Below are 18,482 nucleotides of genomic sequence, written 5' to 3'. Positions count from 1 at the left end.
TCACTTGACTGTGGAGGTTGGGGTGTTATTTCAGTTTCTTCAGCTATCTGATAAAGTATTCCTTGGTTCCAGAAGAACTTCAGATGTATACGTGACTGTAAATTATATCATTACATTTATCTGTGCCTATATAATATTTCTAAGTTAATTGCTTTATGAATATATAAGGACTTTTGGTATTTAAAAATCAGATTAAAGTTTTCCGTTAGAAATGAAAATGGAAGTAAAATAAGTGGATGGGGGACCCTAGTAATGAAATACTGGATACCTTCGCTATTCAAGAGATTTGTTACTTTTCTAAGTGAGCATGCTTCGTAACGTAAATGAGAATGTGTATGTGAAAGAAGGCTTGTTTGATATTATTTAATGACAGAGTACATTGTTCCCTTCTCATAGCTGGTTCATTTTTTTTTAAGACCTTAATAGTTTTAATATAATTTATTTCTCTTGGAATGTTACAAATACATAAAAGTTGTATCTTGACACTGAATTGAGGGGAAAAAAACTTAGGCTGAAATAGAAATACTGTATTTTTCATTTTTAGACTGAAAAAGCAAATACTTTTATGATAAGTAAAAACATATTACAAAGCAGTACACTGTATTCATAATGCATAAAAAACTTCTCTGGTGCCATTATTTATTAACATATTGGAAGCCCTTATTGTACCACATAAGACTGTTAGTTCTTTATCCAGAATCTAGATATAGCATTTTCCTCCTTCCCCTTCTTCTTCTTCTTCTTCTTCTTCTTCTTCTTCTTCTTCTTCTTCTTCTTCTTCTTCTTCTTCTTCTTCTTCTTCTTCTTCTTCTTCTTCTTCTTCTTCTTCTTCTTCTTCTTCTTCTTCTTCTTCTTTTCTTTTTTGGAAGAGAGAGAAAGCACAGGAAAGCCATAATACTTGAAAGAAGAAAAATAATGAAAATAACAAGAAGTCTGTTTTAGTATTTTGCAGCTCTTGAATATGATTATAAGCTGGAGTAGAACTATTCCTAGGTGTCTTTCTGTTTTGATTTTGGTGTATTGTTACTGGTGTAGTTTCTTTTAACCAAAACATGACTATTCTTTCTTTCTCAAGACAAACACCTTTTAGTCTTTTATTCTTAATGTACCAGAAGGGCTTCCTTTTGTTGTTTCCTCTCCTGCATTGCAACTCTGTGCCATGAATAGCATGAGAAACTGTTAGGTCAAGTAGTAAATAGATTGCTGCTCTTACTAATAAAGGAGAAATGTAATTCTACTGGTTTTAGCAACAACTGTCCTTATAAACAAACTTTTGCTGAGCTCAGAATGAAGGTAAAAGACATGTGTCCTTATTCTTAGATTCCTTAACACAATCATCTTAATCAAGGAACTCTGCATTTGGGGGAGAAGGAAACAACAGGATTTAGATTGCAGAGCTCATATTAGGGTGATGGGGAACTTCATTAAGGCCTAAGGATGTCACACACTAAGCAACTTTTGATTCTGATCTCAGATCTGCCATTTCTGAAAAGATGATCAGATGCCATTGTATTTCTTACTTGTATGAAATATAGGGACTCAAGTGTATTCATGTATAAGCTGTAGGTCTTGATTATTGCTTGATTAAAAAATACTGTCGATCCTAAGAAGGGACTTCATTTATGTTGAAGTCATCTACCAAAATCAGCAGAGAGTGGATTTTCTTTATCTAATTTTCTTCCTAAAATACACAGCTTGCAACAAAAAGTAGAAAGATGCCTTGAGGATGGAATTCGCCTTCCCATGTTAGATGCAAAACAGCTTCAGAATGAAAATGATAACCTGAGAGAACAAAATGAGAATGCTAGTAAGGTCAGTTCATGTCTTTGATAATAAATGTGAAATCTATATTATGTTGGATATGTGTGTACAGATATATAAGTTATAGCTATTTTATATTTTTGCTAATAATAGCTTAGTTTGAACTTTTTATTTGGAAAGAAAGTAACAATTTAAATTTAAATAAATTTTCATAAAAGCCAAACTAAGGAAATTATATTACTTCTTAGCAACACAAAAGGATATCTTTTCCTTCCTAAATTATTCAATGTCTGTTTCAAAGTTATTTTTATAAATTGCATAGAGTTTTATCAAGAACCAGAGGAAGACTTTTGCAGTTTTATGTATGTGTGATCCAAATCATATGTCTATTTAAAGGATACTTGGTATGAATACTTCTGTAAAAAAACAAAAAACCCTGATTTTTAAAAGATAAATTCATTATTTCCTGTGTTTTTGTTTTCTTGAAATATTAGTGCTTTCAAAAAGCAATGGAAAAAATTGTGACTCACACTATTATATTTCCTGTGTTTTAGATAATAGACAGCCAACAAGATGAGATTGAAAGAATGATTGTAGAGATTCAGGTAAGGAATGTTTTGTGCCTATTTTAATTTAGCTGTATGCTGATTTACTCTTAATGGCTGTATAACTTAAAAGATACTAAAGCTTATATGTATTTATATGAAAAGATTAATAGCACTTGAAGTTGTAAATTCTTTAATAGTAATCTTTTACTTTTTTTGAATGAAAACGCTATTTGGTAAATCAAATCTTTTCCTTACCTTGCTCGTTGGGTGTAGTCTACTGCTGAGGATACATTTGGTTAAGGTTATCAGTGATCTACTTATTAAAGACAATGGACTGGGGCGCCTGGGTGGCACAGCGGTTAAGCATCTGCCTTCAGCTCAGGGCGTGATCCCAGCATTATAGGATCGAGCCCCACATCAGGCTCCTCCGCTATGAGCCTGCTTCTTCCTCTCCCACTCCCCCTGCTTGTGTTCCCTCTCTCGCTGGCTATCTCTATCTCTGTCAAATAAATAAATAAAATCTTAAAAAAAAAAAAAATAAAGACAATGGACTGTTTTTAGCCCATTGTGCTGGCCAACACTTCTCTTCCTCCTAATAATTCTATATATTCTTTGTATATTATCCAAGTATAACATGTTGTTTTGTATTTGTGTTTTTACCTCCTGCTTAGTTTCTTAAGAGGAGAGACTAAGGTAGATCATATGCGTATCTAGAGCTTAGAGTGTCTGATTCATAATGCACAACCAAAATTTGTGGATTAAATGTATTTTCATTTTTTTATTAATTTGCCAGATACTTACTGAGCACCTACATGTATGCCAGGCACTGTTTTGGCACTGGGGATTCGAACAAAGCAAGTCTTTAGCCATTCTGGTGGGATGAAATGGACAAAATGAAAATATAATGTTAAGGAATGTGTACTATTAAAAAGTAGGGTAGAGAGCAATGACAGACAGACAGTGCTTCATTAAATACAGTGGTCATGAAGTTTTTCCTGGAGAAGTAATATTTGAACAGAGATCTGGATGAAGATAACCAAGGGAAGGGCATTCCAGGCAGAGAGCCACCATTGCCCTGAAGGTGCCAGTAAGAAGGCTGCTAGTCTGAAGTGCATGATGGTGAGGTAGAGTGGTGAAAGGCGATGGTGGAAAGCAGCCTGGGGCTAGATTACATAGGGGTAGATGTCTTTGTATTTTATTTTGTGTATGATGGAAAGCCATTGGAATATTTTGCTAATTTTCTTATTTTTGTATATCCTAATTCTGTTACTTCCTAAAAAATGGAAGTAAAAAATAAAAAAGATAAATGGTTTAAGTGTCAGAATTATAGACAGTCTGCTTTGATTGTCTTTTGGGCATATTAAGTGATTCATCATTTTAATCAAATACTAGGCCAGTTCAACAAGCCCGTGGGCCTGCTGTATTGGTTCGCGGAGATTATCCTCTTTAATCTGTATTCCTATAGACATACCTTCAGTTGTTCTGCAAAGCCATTTGAATCACAAAATGGTTAAGTTCCCTTAGCCATCATTATCTGAGTTATTATAGACCATAATAAAAGGAATTTATATTTCACTTGGTAACATTTTCCGAGAAATCATCCAATAAAACGTATCTCAATCCAAATTAAGGACAGTCAACATTGTCCTTTGGCACTGAAATTTTGGTGGGTAAGACTTATAAGATTTTATTAATCTATCACATACTACCTCTCACATTATAGATTATCAGGATATATTTGTATCAATTGAAATGTGCCTTTTTCTTATTTATGGTGACATCTTAATACAATTTACTCTTTACACACCAACCATGTCTTTTAGTCACACCTGAATATGTCATGACCATATGCAAATATGTAGAAGAATATGTAATTTATATGCTATTTTATTCTTTGATTTTAAAATGTTTGAGTAAACATTTTAATTTCAAATTAAACACATAATTTAATTTCAAATTAAACACATAATTTCAAATTAAACACATAAATCCTGTTGTCTTATGTTTTGAAGCAATGGGTATCGAAGTCATTCTGGCCATCTCTCTGGGTCATACATCTAGTTTGCTAACAGAGCAGATAGCAGATGTTGATAACTGGCCAGGTTAGCTATATTTATCAAGATATTATTTGAATAGGAAATTATAGATGGAGACAAATATGCCTTAAATGGTAAGAAAATTTTTTGCTTAATAATTCCTTGTTAAAACGTTTTATTTTTTGGCCCTTCACAGTTAAAAAAGCTAGGTTTTTTATTTGGTTTGTTGTAATGAATATGAAAGATGTGTACTCTGTATAGATCTGAAAATATTGCCTATTCTAAAAAAAAATGGATACTGATTATTTCCCTAGCATTGGAAACCACAGAGAGAATCCTAAAGAGAACACTTTGGGTTGAAAAAGTATTCTCGTTTTGTACTACAGTTAATGGGCTTATTGTCAGGTCGATATACATAATAGAACAGTTCCCTTCAATTACTAATTATTTACCTGTCTAGTTTTTTCCCCTATCTGCTTACATAAGGAATGGCCAGCCTTACTCCTCTGTAGATTATGATGTCCTTTTTATATGCTATAGCTCTGTTTTTAATTTCTTCAAATTCCTTTGCATAGTCAGAACAACACAAAATACCTTATAATGTGTGATAGCAGAGAGCTTTCCAGCCATTTTCTAACATGAGGTATGCATTTTAGCTATCAGTACAGTATTAAATTTATTGTAAAATTCACTGCTATTACCATTTGCATATTCTTTGTTCCTCCACACTGCCAGGAATTTGTTCAATTTTTGAAGGTTTAGTAGACAAAACAAATGTAGTATTATTAGAATTTTCACAGCTTCTTTATGTCCCTGCAAACTATAGAGAAAGCCAGATTTGTTCAAGTTCATTTGGTTGACTTTTGGAGTATTGCATTGTCTTGGGTATAAGCAGGTTATTCTTACAGTTTAAATTTTGTGACATAAGAAAAAAATAAATCATTTTAGGTCCAATTTATAGGAGATAAAAATGACCCATTATTCCAGAGTGAAAGTGCTATATTTAAAATACAACTGTGGCTTACTACCTTTGTACAAGAAATCAAATAAATATATACCTGATTTAGGTCAGGGGCAGATTTATTGGTTTACAACTTTGGAAGTTGGGGAGTTTTCTGCTAGTTATGTTGTATTTGTTGTTGAATGTAGTATGGGGAGTTTTCTACTAGTTATGTTGTATTTGTTGTTGAATGTAGTAAAGTAGTACTTCATGTAAGAGTATACACTGATTTTGAAACCGAGTCCAGTGCTATAAAAATACAGATTTATCTACTGTTTTGTTCACCTGACAAGAAGATATTGTTAACTAGCATGAATAACTTGTTTATTCATTGATCCTTTAGAAATAATGCCTTTGTTTACATTTACAAAACCAGTATAGCTAAACTGGCTTCTCCTACAGGTTTTTCTTCTGTCAGTATACAATATAAAAAGACATTTTGCGATAGAGCATTCCCCATCATTTCCATAAATGTGGCTTCAGTCAGAATGTGAATGAGTTCCTCATTGGGCATTGCCTTCCTTCCTATTTATTCCTTGAAAGCATATTTTAGTTACATAATCCTGTTTCCAGTGAGCTGTTATCATTGTACGTAACCATTATAAGCTTTTGGCAGAGGAGATGCAGAGTAAAAAAGTTTATTAGGTGTACTTGTTTTCCCTAACATATTGAAATTGTTTCCTCATTGAAAGAACTTTTGCATTTAAAGGGACTTTCTCAGTTGACAGCTATCAACGAATGATCATAATGTCATAAATACATAATGATGCTTTAAAGGTCATTAAGGCTGTTCCCTTTTAAAGGCCTGGTTTGAAACCACCAATTTCAAAACTGTAACAGTCTGTCCTATTTATAACACTTCAAGAGAAGATGTTTTCATAGCCTCCGAAGATTTTAACCAGTTTTTAGCAAGTCTCTCTTAAAGCCTTCATCCAGCAGGTTTTCTCAGGAGAAGTAGTGGGAAAACAAATCATAAGCCGGTAGAATGTCTTCTAAGTAGAATTTAACTTTGCTTTAACCTAAATAAATTGATAAAATGTTTTCACATTACTATCGTGTGACGTTTATCTCCTGTTTTTGTTATCTTAGTTTTGTGATGTGTCCTGACATGAAATTCTTTCTGCTTAGTTTTTTTTTTAATTTTTAAAAGTTTTACCTTTGTGAAATTGCTTTATAATGCATGGAAAACTAAAAATATTATCAGAAATTAATACTAATTTTTGAAAAAACCTAGCAGCCAAAAAAAGTCTTCTATCAAAGGAAAAGTAACTTTAAAAATAAGCTTTCTCTCCAGTATTTGTATTTGTAAGAAGTCTTTAATGTACACGGAGGCCTGTTATATATACAATATAGTTGTTGCTTAATTAAAATATTAGAAAGTGTATATAAAAGGTGGATTTAACTTCTGAAAAGTTAGTTCTTTGTGTCTGAGGTGGGGAATTCAGAGGCAGGAAAGGGAGTCAGCTCAGTCGAATCAAGAAAGAATGTTCTGGAGTGTGTTATCTGCCATACCACCAAACCTGTATGAACATTCAAAATATTTGGGGTGCTTTTTAAAATACAAGTTTCTGGGCCCAATTGTGAACCCGGTGGCTCAGTATCTCTGGCATGAAGCTTGAAATATACATTATTAACAAGTTCTGCAGGCAGTTCTTGCTTAGCCTGGCAGTATCCTCATTCTGGAGCCATTAGGAAGTATCATTCACCAAAAGTGGGAATTGACTGAGAAGACTGAGATTTAAGAGAAAAAAAGGGGGAGGAGGTAGTTCTGAGAAACCTGTGTGTGTTCTGGACACATTTAAGCTGTTTTACATTGTGCTGATTTTTAAATAACACCTCTATTGAGATGTAATTCACATACCCAGCAATTCAGCCATTTAAAGTGTACAATTCAGTAATTTTTAGTATACTCAGATATATGGAACTAAGACCATAGTCAATTCTGGAACCTTTTAATCACTTGATAAGCCCCTTACCCTTAGCTATAGCATTCCTTTGAACCCTATTCTCTCCCCATCCCTAAGCGATCACTCATCTACTTCCTGTCTCTACAGATTTGCCTATTCTAGACATCTCATATGAATGTAATCTTTTGTGACTCTTTCTCTGACCACACCAGTAAAACTCCATTAATTGCCAGCTGATTATTCCATTACTTTCAGTGATGCCCTGTGCTATAAATTGCTTCACAGATGTGTTCTGGTTCCTCCGAAGGAGAAACTCCTTAGGTTAATGTTTGAAGTTTTTTTCTGTTCCCAAGAGTGCTTTTCCCAAGTGTCTCTTTCACTTTTTCTCTCTAGGAATCTAGCCAGCCAGTAATGTAACCTATACCTAGCGATGAATCTAACAGTTTCTTCCCAACTGCTTTTTGCCACAACTTCTACTGTTTTTGTTGTTGTTGTTGTTTTTTATAAAGTATAAATTTATTTTAATTTTTTATTTAGATTCAATTTAACGTACACTGTATTATTGGTTTCAGAGGTACAGTTTAGTGATTCATCAGTTGCATACAACACCCAGTGCTCATTACTTCAAGTGCCCTCCTTTTTTTTTTTTTTTTTAAGATTTTATTTATTCATTTGACAGAGAGAGACAGCCAGCGAGAGAGGGAACACAAGCAGGGGGAGTGGGAGAGGAAGAAGCAGGCTCCTAGCGGAGGAACCTGATGTGGGGCTTGATCCCAGAACACTGGGATCAGGCCCTGAGCCGAAGGCAGACGCTTAACGACTGAGCCACCCAGGCGCCCCTCAAGTGCCCTCCTTAATGCCCATCATGCAATTACCCCCCACCCACCTCCCCTCCAGCAACCCTCAGTTTGTTTCCTGTAGTTAAGAGTCTCTTATGGTTTGCCTCCCTCTCTGTTTTCATCTTATTTTATTATCCTTGTCTTCCCCTGTGTTCATCTGTTTTGTTTCTTAAATACCACAGATGAGTGAAATCTTTGGTATTTGTCTTTCTCTGACTGACTTATTTTGCTTAGCATAATACCCTCTAGTTCCATCCACGTCATTACAAATGGCAAGATTTCATTCTTTTTGATGTCTGAGTAGTAGTATTCCATTGTATATATACACCACATCTTCTTTATCCATTCATCTGTCGATGGACATCTGGGGTTTTTCCGTAGTTTGGCTGTTGTTGGACATTGCTGCTATAAACATTGGGGTGCAGGTGCACCTTCAAATCACTATGTTTGTATCCTTTGGGTAAATACCTAGTCGTGCAATTGCTGGGTCGTAGGGTAACTCTTTTTTTAGCTTTTTGAGGAACCTCCATACTGTTTTCCAGAGTGGCTGCACCAGCTTGCATTCCTAACAGTGTAAGAGGGTTCCCCTTTCTCCACATCCTCACCAACATCTGTTGCTTCCTGAGTTGTTAATTTTAGCCATTCTGACTAGTGTGAGGTGGTATCTCGTTGTGGTTTTGATTTGTATTTCCCTGATGCCAAGTGATGTTAAGCATTTTTTCCATGTGTCTGTTGGCCATCTGTGTGTCTTCTTTGGAGAAATGTCTGTTCATGTCTTCTGCCCATTTCTTGACTGGATTCTTTGGTTTTTTGAGTGTTGAGTTTGATAAGTTCTTTATAGATTTTGGATAGTAGCCCTTTGTCTGATAAGACATTTGCAGATATCTTCTTCCATTCCATAGGCTGCCTTTAGGTTGCCTTTTAGTTTTGTTGACTATTTCCTTTGCTGTGCGAAAGCTTTTTATCTTGATGAAGTCCCAATAGTTCATTTTTGCTTTTGTTTCTTTGCCTTTGGAGATGTGTCTAGCAAGTCATTGTTGCAGCTGAAGTCAAAGAGGTTCTTGCCTGTGTTCTTCTCTAGGATTTTGATGGATTTCTGTCTCACATGTAGGACTTTCATCCATTTTGAGTTTATTTTTGTGTATGGTGTAAGAAAGTGGTCCAGGTTCATTCTTCTGCATGTGGCTATCCAATTTTCCCAACATTTGTTGAAGAGACTGTCTTTTTTCCATTAAATATTCTTCCCTGCTTTGTCGAAGAAGAGTTGACCATAAAGTTCAGGGTCCATTTCTGGGTACTCTGTTCTGTTCCATTGATCTATATGTCTGTTTTTTTTTTCCTAGTACCATACTGTCTTAGTGATTACAGCTTTGTAATAGAGCTTCAAGTCCAGAATTGTGATGCCACCAGCTTTGGTTTTATTTTTCAACATTCCCCTGGTGATTCAGGGTCTTTTCTGATTCTATACAGATTTTAGTATTGTTTGTTCCAGCTCTGTGAAAAATGTTGATGATATTTTGATAGACCTCTACAACTTTTGAGAGTGCCCTAAGGCTTGAACTTCACAGTCTGTTGCAAATGAATTCAGGTCCTTTAGAGAAACATTTAGAGCTCTCTCTTCTGTGACTTGCTTCTCCCCGGGCAAAATCTTTGAGCCAGGTCAATGAGGTGGGAACAATGTCAGACTTCTGAGTGACTCTATAGAAGGTAAACATTCAGTGGAAAGAGAGTGGTCCTTATCTCTAGATCTTGGCTTGCTTCTCCCAGTGTAGAATCTCTGCCATTGATGCCAAGGCAAGGGCAATCAGGTCCCCAGTATTCTCTGTGGTGCTGTACCCGAGGTAAAGCTTCCATCCCATGTGGGGGCCTGGGAAAAAGAACGGGGTCCCCATCTTTTGGCTGTACTTGTCTGGAACTTAGCCTGAGGTGCAGGTAGCTGAGGCAGGATAAGAAATGCTGATGTCCTGCCCTTCCTGGGAAGATAGCTTTAAAGCTGGGAGCTGGGGGGAGGGGGAACCCTGTGTTATTGGCTCTCCTAGTCTGGAGTGGAATTTCCATCTTGCTGAGCTATGAGAGCGTAAAGATGGACTGGATTTTGTTTCAAATACCATAGACTTTGCTGTTCTTACTTTTAGTAGATTTTCTTGAATATAAGTTTATTAATTTTCTGTTTACTCATAGGACCATTTACAGAAACTTTAAATGTGCTCTTCTGAAATTTTCATTGAGGGACCATCCGGGTGGCGCAGGTCATGATCCCAGCATCCTGGGATCGGGCTCCCTGCTCAGCGGGGAGTCTACTTCTCCCTCTGCCTTTGCCTCGTCCTCCTGTCCATGTTCTCTCTCTCTTAAATAAATACATAAAATCTTTAAAAAATGAATAAATAAAATTTTCACGGAGGAGTGGGTCTGAAGGGCTCTTCATGCTGTCTTGCTGGAAGCAGATTCTCAGGCAGATTGTTTTTAAAGTTGTATCAGGTAGTAAGATGATAGTTAATGTAGAGGAATTTGAGCTGTACATGGTCTTGGATTATTATAAACAGAAACCTAAAAAATAGCAATTTTCATGGTGTTTGCATATTCCTTATATTGTAATCTTAGTTTTTACAAATATTTTGAAAATTCTCCTTTTTATTAATATGCAGAAAGGAAGAAAAGGGATTTAGTATTTCTCCACACTTAGGCTAAAGTGAGAAATGGAGCCCCTGTTAAGCGCAGAGGTATCAGTGATGATGCTGGTGATGATGATATTACTTGTTACAAGAACTGTGCTTCCTGATGATTATTTCTAACCTCAATAGTAAGCTTACAAAGTAAGAAAGAATGTCTTTTCATATATGAAGTAGCCAGGATTTTAAAAGATGTGCCTAAGGTCTCAGCTCAGATTCTAATTCATGTCTGACCTCAGAGTTTGGGTTTTTGGCGTTGCTCCTAGCTGCTTCAAAGTGAAAAATCCCGAGAGAAAGGCAAAAATGCACCAGAGAAGTGTTAGTCTGATCTCTTCCTTGTGTAAGTCTTAGGGGAAAGATTTGTTTTAAGTGTCTTCTCGTGGAATGAAGGATACTTAAACTGGAGCTTGTCAGAAAGCTAGTCTTGCAGAAAGCACTTTGTGTTCAGTTGCCTAGAAATAGAATTTGGAAATTTTGTCTCCAAAGTGAAATTTTTTAGTACATTACACTCTGCAATGTGTAGTATCATTAGCTCCTTGAGATTAAATAAAATGCCTGGTTTTGTTTTCTGATAGATTTATTGAAGAGTTTTGTAACCAGTGCACTAGGCTCTCTAAACAATCCTTATCGAGTTCACTTAGCACAGTGCTTTGCGTATAAAAGAGCCTCAGTAACTATTTTTGAATGAATGAACATAGCCTTTTATTTAAAAACCAAATTAGGTGTTACTTTTTCATTCAATAACCGTTAACGGAGTTTCCACCGTGGGCCAGTCACCCTTTTGGGGGATAACTAATGAACAAAATAGACCAAAAACCTTTGCTCACCGTGCTGAATTTGGAATGGGCTCTTACTATTTTTTTAGCTTTATTGAAGTATAATTGACAAAATTTTAAGATATTTAAAGTGTACATCACAGTGATTTGATATAAGAAAATGGGTTCTTTTTATAAGAACTAGGATGATCAGTAGGGGAAGAAAGGGATAAAGAAAGGGGGGGTAATCAGGGGGAATGAAACATGAGAGACTATGGACTATGAGAAACAAACTGAGGGCCTCAGAGGGGAGGGGGATGGGGGAATGGGATAGGCCAGTGATGGGTAGTAAGGAGGGCACGTATTGCATGGTGCACTGGGTGTTATACACAACTAATGAATCATCGAGCCTTACATCGGAAACCGGGGATGTACTGTATGGTGACTAACATAATAAAATAAAAAATCATTATAAATAAAAAAATAAATAAAAATAAAAATAGATTAAGAAACTCAGGGGCATAAGAAGAAAAAAAACAAAAGAAGCATACAAATGTAATAGAATCACTACCCCACCTCCACAATAAAGGAAAATACATTTACACTTTCAAGAAAAAAAAAAAAAAGAAAATGGGTTCTTTTTAATATTTAGTATAAGAAGAAAAGAATTAGTGATTGTTGCATAAATATTTTGTACCAGGTAAAAGTCATTTAGGCTTTTTGGCTATAAGCAACAGAACCAATTCAATTTAGCCTAAGCAAAAATAGAATCTATTGTGTTATAAGAATGCAGAGATAGTGTGGAACCAATGAGTAGGAATAAAACCTGGCTTCAAGAAACAGGAGGCTTTGTTGTTTCTCTCATTGCAGTGTCTTTCATTCTTTTCTCTGCAGACTCGCTTCCTTTATATTTTAGCTCACATGACAGAATATAGCTGCCCTACAACCCCTAAGCTCTATAGTTCATTTCCAGTCACGCAGAGAGAGACCCATAGAGTCTGGGTACCAGTTCCTCAGGTTTGGTCAAGTGTTCACTCAGCCCAATCCAGTGAGCTGTGCAGGAGGTGCAGAATTCTTACAAATATGACTGCTTATGACTCGTGGTATTTGTGAATAAGCAGATACCACAAATGTCTGCATACACACTGCATAATTTTCACAATACCTTACAAGGTTGGAAATTCTTTCTGATGAATTTGGAACCCTGAAAGGTTGAATAACATACCCATGATTGCACAGCATGTAAGCTGTGGACCCAGAACCTAGTTCTTCTGACTCCAAAATCTTATGCTGTTATCATTAACTGTATACATTTTTTAAACCTGTCAACTTATTTTTTATTCATCTACAATTGACTATAATATTATAGTGTACAATCTAATGATTTGATATTTTATATATTGTGAAATGATCACTGAGTCTAGTTTATACCCATCACCACATAGAGTTTTTCTTCTTGTGATGAGAACTTTTAAGATTTACTCTTTCAGCAATTTTCAGATATACAATACAGAATTAACTGTAGACACCATGCCTGATAGTACATCTCCAGTGCTTGTTTTATAACTGGAAATTTTTACCTTTTGACCCCCCTTCACCCATCCATCCATCCTCCCCCCCACCCACCCACCCACCCACCTCTGGCAACCACTAATCTTTTCTCTGTTATTTCTGAGGGTTTTTGTTTGTTTGTTTTGATTTCACAGGTAAGAGAGATTACATGGTATTTGCCTTTCTCTGTCTCATTTAGCATAATGCCCTCAGGGTCCATCCACATTGTTGCAAGTTGCAAGATTTCCTTCTTTTGTATTGCTGAGTACATACTCCACTGGATCTCACTGGGTTGTTGTATTTGGAACTCTTCTTGGTTTCCTGGATCTTGATGTCTGCTTCCTTCCCCAGGTTAGGGAAATTTTCAGCAATTATTTCTTCAGATAAGTTTTCTGCCCCTTTCTCACTCTCCTCCTTCTGGGACTGCTGTAATGCGAATATTGATTTGCTTGGTATTGTTCTTTCAGTTTTAAGCCATCTTCATTCTTTTACTTTTTGCTGCTCTGATTGAATGAGATCTGCCCTGTCTTTGAATTTCTGGAACCATTCTTCTCCATCCAGTCTGCTATAGAACCCATCTATTATGTTTTTCAGTTCAGTTATTATACTCTTCAGCTCTATGACTTCTACTTGGTATTTTCTTTCAGTTTCTATTTAATGAAATTCTCACTTGGTTCATGCATTGTTTTGCTGACCCTTGTGAGCATCAGTATGACCACTAATTTGAACTCCCTTATCTCTGTTTCATTAAGGTCTTTTTTTGAGATTTTATCTTTTTCTTTAGAATATACTCCTCTGTTTTTAATTTTTTTAAATCTTTTGTGTTTGTTTCTATGTATTAGATAAACAGCCCCTTCTTGAAGGAGTGGCCTCATGTAGGAGATGAATTTCCTCAACTACTTTTTAAAAAGGTGTTGAGAGACAGTATCACTACACATCATTCAAAGAATCCATCCCCCATCCCTGCAAAAGAAGAATGTGTTCCCCTTGCTAATACTTTCTAGATGCCATTATTACCTTACCTGTTAAGTGTGCATGTTCTTTATTGCTATTTCTAATGCTAGTAGCACTTTTATCTTACCTTTTATTATAGTTACATTATTTCAAGAAGTGTATTTATATTAATAGGATCATAACAGTATGAAACCTTTTAACTGTTCTCAGTAATAAATTCAAAGTGATTGACTTATACCTTGTTTTCTAGATCATTGAAATATGCACAATTAAATTTTAATGAAAAAAATTTCAAAAGAATTTTCTTTTTAAAGTTTTGTGTAGGGGCGCCTGGGTGGCTCAGTCGTTAAGGAAGCCTGCTTCTCCCTCTCCCACTCCCCCTGTTTGTGTTCCCTCTCTCACTGGCTGTCTCTCTCTCTCTCTGTCAAATAAATAAGTAAAATCTAAAAAAAAAAAAAAAGATAAAAAAAAGTTAAGTTGTATGTAGTTGTTCTTTTGTTTGATTTGTTTAACTAGACACAATAAATTTAACACCTGTAGCACAAATCCTATTATAATAAAGATATAGGTAGGTTAGTAATCTACTATATAAAAATTGGAGAAAATACCTTATTATTAGAAGCTCTTCTATCTTATAATTTAGGGATAAGTTTAATTTCATTTGTGATTTTTATAAATTTATTTTGAAGACATGTAAAATGTTTTCAAACAATTGTATCATATTTCAAAAAAGGGGTTTGTTTCTTTCCTAGAATTCTTTACTGGTACTTGTCATAGCGATCTTACCCAGTCTCATGGTTTTATATATAATATGTGTGCTCACTCCTCCCTAACTCTTCCGGCTCATCGTTTTCCTCTGACCTTACAACTTGTATATCCAGCTGTCTACTCAACAGCACCACTTGATAATATCAGACATAATATGTCCAAATTCAATTTCTTACCCTCCCCAAACAGAAATAGTAAAACCTGCTCTATCCTCCATGTTTCCGTCTTTATTAATGGCAAATCTGTCCTTCCATTTGCTCAGTCCAGGAATGTTAGACTTATCCTTGACTTCTCTTCTGCCTCACATTTGTGAATAAATCTTACTACCTTCAAAATATATCTGGCATCTGACTCATTCTCCCGGCCTCTGTTATGTTTCTACCCTGGTCCATCCCATCTTTATTCTTTATATGGATGATTTCTGCCTGCTTCCATCGTTGCTTGCCTATAGTCTATTCTCATTAGCCTGAGTGACCTATTAAACAAAAACCAGATTATGTCTCTTCTCAGAACCTTTCAGTGGTTCCTCATTTTTTCCAAAGTAAAAATCAGAAGTTTTTACACTGGCTCATGAGGCCTTACACAATCTGTTCTCTATACCGCCTGCCTTCTCTGACTTCATCTTTTTCTATTTTCTGCCACCCTGGCTCTCTTGCTTTTTCTCAAACACAGAAGACACCATCTGCCTCAGAACCTTTGCACTGACTGAAACACTCTGTAGATATCTTATGAGACGTGATCTTTCACCTCCTTCAAGCCATTGCTCAAATGTCACCTTTTTCCATGAGCTTGTACTCTACCCCATTTGAGATCTTAGCCCCTTCTCCTTTACCATGCTCTATTTGTTCTCTAATATGTAATACTGTGTAACTTACGTATTTATTATATTTTCCTTGATCTTTTACCTCCTAGTAAAAGTTATGAAAGGGCCAGCAGTTTTGACTTTTTTTCACTGATACATTATCCAGTGCACTTACTGTGCTTGGCTGTAATTTTTGGTGAATGAATAATTGCATGAAAGAATGTTTTTATGAAACTCTGTGTGTGCACGCACGCATGCATGTGCATGTATGGGGGTTGTATGAGTTTATATAGAAAAATAACATAAGTTTTCAATCAAAATATTTTCTCTTAAATTGGGTTTGTGGAGTATATAATTGTTGGCTAAGGCACATCTGTCTTTCCTTCATTTGAGCTTTTTTGTATATGGGACAAAAGACAGCAATTTCTAGATATTTAGATCAAAGCAACAGATGTTTTTAAAACCATTTTTCAACTTCAAGAATGATTGTGATAAGTATCTGTAGGTTAGTAAGTTAGAATTTTTTATAAAAACATGATTATTAACTGGAAATTTAAAGAGATAGACATCTGAAAAGTGAAGTCTTTAATTTTAGTAATCCCATTCTAAGCTTAGTAGAAATTTTCCTTTCTCTTTTTTTCTTAAACTCTAAACATAGGCTTTTTCATGCACTTTAGAATAAAGAAATAATCTTTTAGGTGGAATGTTGTGTCAGCCATAAAAACTATGGTACGCATACCCTCGTATTATTCTAGAAATTGTAGAGCATGTGGTACTTTTAGGATAAGCTTACCTGTGAACTCCTTCCCTTATCAAAGGACTATTTGGTACATACCCTTATACCCAACCAACATAACATCTTAAGCTTGATATATTTCCCAAATCCAAATCCAAGTTTTTTCTTATGACAAACAGCACTACTGCCAAACATTTCTGATTTATTCTGATGGAGAAAATTGCCTGTTTCTTCACTGATTTAAATTTAGTCTTATATATGAACATTTGCTAGCTAATTATTAGTCACATTCATTATGACTCTTAATTGGTAAAAACATAAAACACTAGAATTTTCTAAAGAATTATATTACCGCATTGTGAAAATACCTCTCAGGGTCAATTTTCATTGTTAAAATGTTAGATTTAGAGTAGTTAATCTGTGGTGCCTTTCTTCCACAGTTCTGATAAGATAAACAGTCACAAATGTTAAGAAGATTTAGGATGAATTCTGGATTCCAAATGATCATGTTGTGCCAGTATGCATAGATCTTCAACTAGATAAATAAATCCCTATATATCCTTTAGTCAAATAGGTTTTTGATTCATTCACATGCAGGTACAAAGGAATTTCAGAATCCAGAAATGTACATACTCAGAAAGTCCATGTGACTTTGTGCTGTGAGATTAACTTTTGTGGAATATAAAGTTTATCCTGGAAGGAAATATGTACTTGTTATAGAGCTTAATTCATTTGTATCCAACTTGTGAGTTATTAAATTTAAAGTTTTTTAATAGAGTTTAGCAAACAAATGCAAGAGCGACGTGGTTGAATATCTGTTTCTGAGAAAACTGCTTTGTATTTATAGTCTTATCTCAATCCATGGTGACAACTAGCTTTTATTCTAGCGAGAGATATAGGAGGGGGGAGCCTTCCCAGTGGCTTGTGTGCTATTTAGATAGTCAGCATTCTGTAGTTTCAGAATTGAGACTAAATAAATACAGTCCTGAGAGGGAAACAAAAGAAGTTTCTTGTTATATGTTTATTGATCTTGTGATTTCACCAAAGGAAAAAATGTTGATCGAAACACCTAGAAATCACTGATAACTCTACAGAGTTTATGACAAGTTTTTCTTTGGTGAGTAGCTGAAAACCACGCTTAAGAGCTGAAATGACCCAAGTACTCTTAAGATATCCTTATACTGCTTTGATGCACTCAGGTTTTTCTTACAGTAGTATCTTGTTCCAGATAATTTGTAATTTTATAATAGAATTAAGAGATGCATTTATTAAAGTTTCATAATAAAACTTCGGCCTGAATTCAACATCATAACTACTGTTTAAAATACCATACACTGAGAGAAGTGTGTTTAGCTGTGTTTCAAATGATAGAAAATGGGGATGGTCTTATGATCTTATTATGTTTTGTCCTATTAACCATACGAAAAAAGGGGGAGAAGTGTAGATTTGTTAATACACTCTGAATGCATAAACAAAAAAATAAAATAACTGTTTGTAACACAACATTAAACAGCAGCTGCTTAGGTTTAACATGTTTTACACAGATTGAAAACTTGCTTGGTAAAGGTGGTACTTGTTTTTCCCTTTGCCGATATCCGCTCTAGAGCAATATGGATTGATTTAGAAGTGCAGGCTTCATCTTCCAAGGGGTAGGGAGGACAGATCCAAAGTGTTCAGAGCCCATATTCGTGGTTACCTCTCTAACTGCATTTTGCTTTTAGCATTAACAACATGTTTTGCTTTCCAATTCTCTTTATTCTAGTCTATGCAAGGGAAACTTTCTAAAGAAAAATCAACCACTCAAAAGATGATGGAAGAGCTGGAAAAGAAAGAAAGAAACCTACAGAGATTAACAAAAACGTTGCTTGATGTGAGTAGAAAATATTCAAATTGCTTGCAAAGAATGATTCAGTACTTATTTAAGTTAAAGCAGATACTGATTTTGTACATATTCATAGAACATTTTTTAGTTGAAGGCATGATTTTGGTGTGCCAGTTAATTAAATCCATTAGGTTTCTTATAAAATTATAATCAAAAGGCAAATTTTTATTTTTCTTACATCTCAGAATGTAATTTCACAGACTTAACTGCAACACTGTCAAATATTATATAGAGATTAGGTCCCAAAGTAATTCAGTAAAACATAAATTGAATA

General features: G+C 35.2%; 1 protein-coding gene and 1 long non-coding RNA gene across 10 annotated transcripts in view; one reads left to right on the top strand and one right to left on the bottom strand.

Moving 5' to 3' along the window:
- CEP85L (centrosomal protein 85 like) overlaps positions 1 to 18,482 on the top strand; it is a 225,764-nt gene that overhangs the window by 195,599 nt on the left and 11,683 nt on the right. For all 7 annotated transcript variants that reach the window (XM_040627699.1, XM_040627698.1, XM_040627697.1 and 4 more), the window contains 3 exons: positions 1,695 to 1,812; positions 2,316 to 2,366; positions 18,089 to 18,196. In XM_040627699.1, the coding sequence (XP_040483633.1) occupies positions 1,695 to 1,812; positions 2,316 to 2,366; positions 18,089 to 18,196 (277 nt within the window). The remainder of the gene's footprint in view (positions 1 to 1,694; positions 1,813 to 2,315; positions 2,367 to 18,088; positions 18,197 to 18,482) is intronic.
- Positions 858 to 18,482, bottom strand: part of LOC121102272 — an 81,274-nt gene continuing 63,649 nt past the window's right edge. The window contains exons 3-5 of one of the 3 annotated variants that reach the window (XR_005834345.1): positions 3,111 to 3,180; positions 1,521 to 1,782; positions 858 to 897 (exon numbers count right to left, since the gene is read on the bottom strand). This is a non-coding gene — a long non-coding RNA (uncharacterized LOC121102272). The other 2 variants (XR_005834343.1, XR_005834344.1) reach the window with 2 other exon arrangements.

The sequence above is a fragment of the Ursus maritimus genome, unplaced genomic scaffold (genome assembly GCF_017311325.1).
Source record: "Ursus maritimus isolate PB19 unplaced genomic scaffold, ASM1731132v1 scaffold_13, whole genome shotgun sequence".
NCBI lineage: Eukaryota > Metazoa > Chordata > Mammalia > Carnivora > Ursidae > Ursus > Ursus maritimus.
Note: the sequence above shows the minus strand (reverse complement) of the source record. Positions and strands in the feature narration are given on the sequence as shown.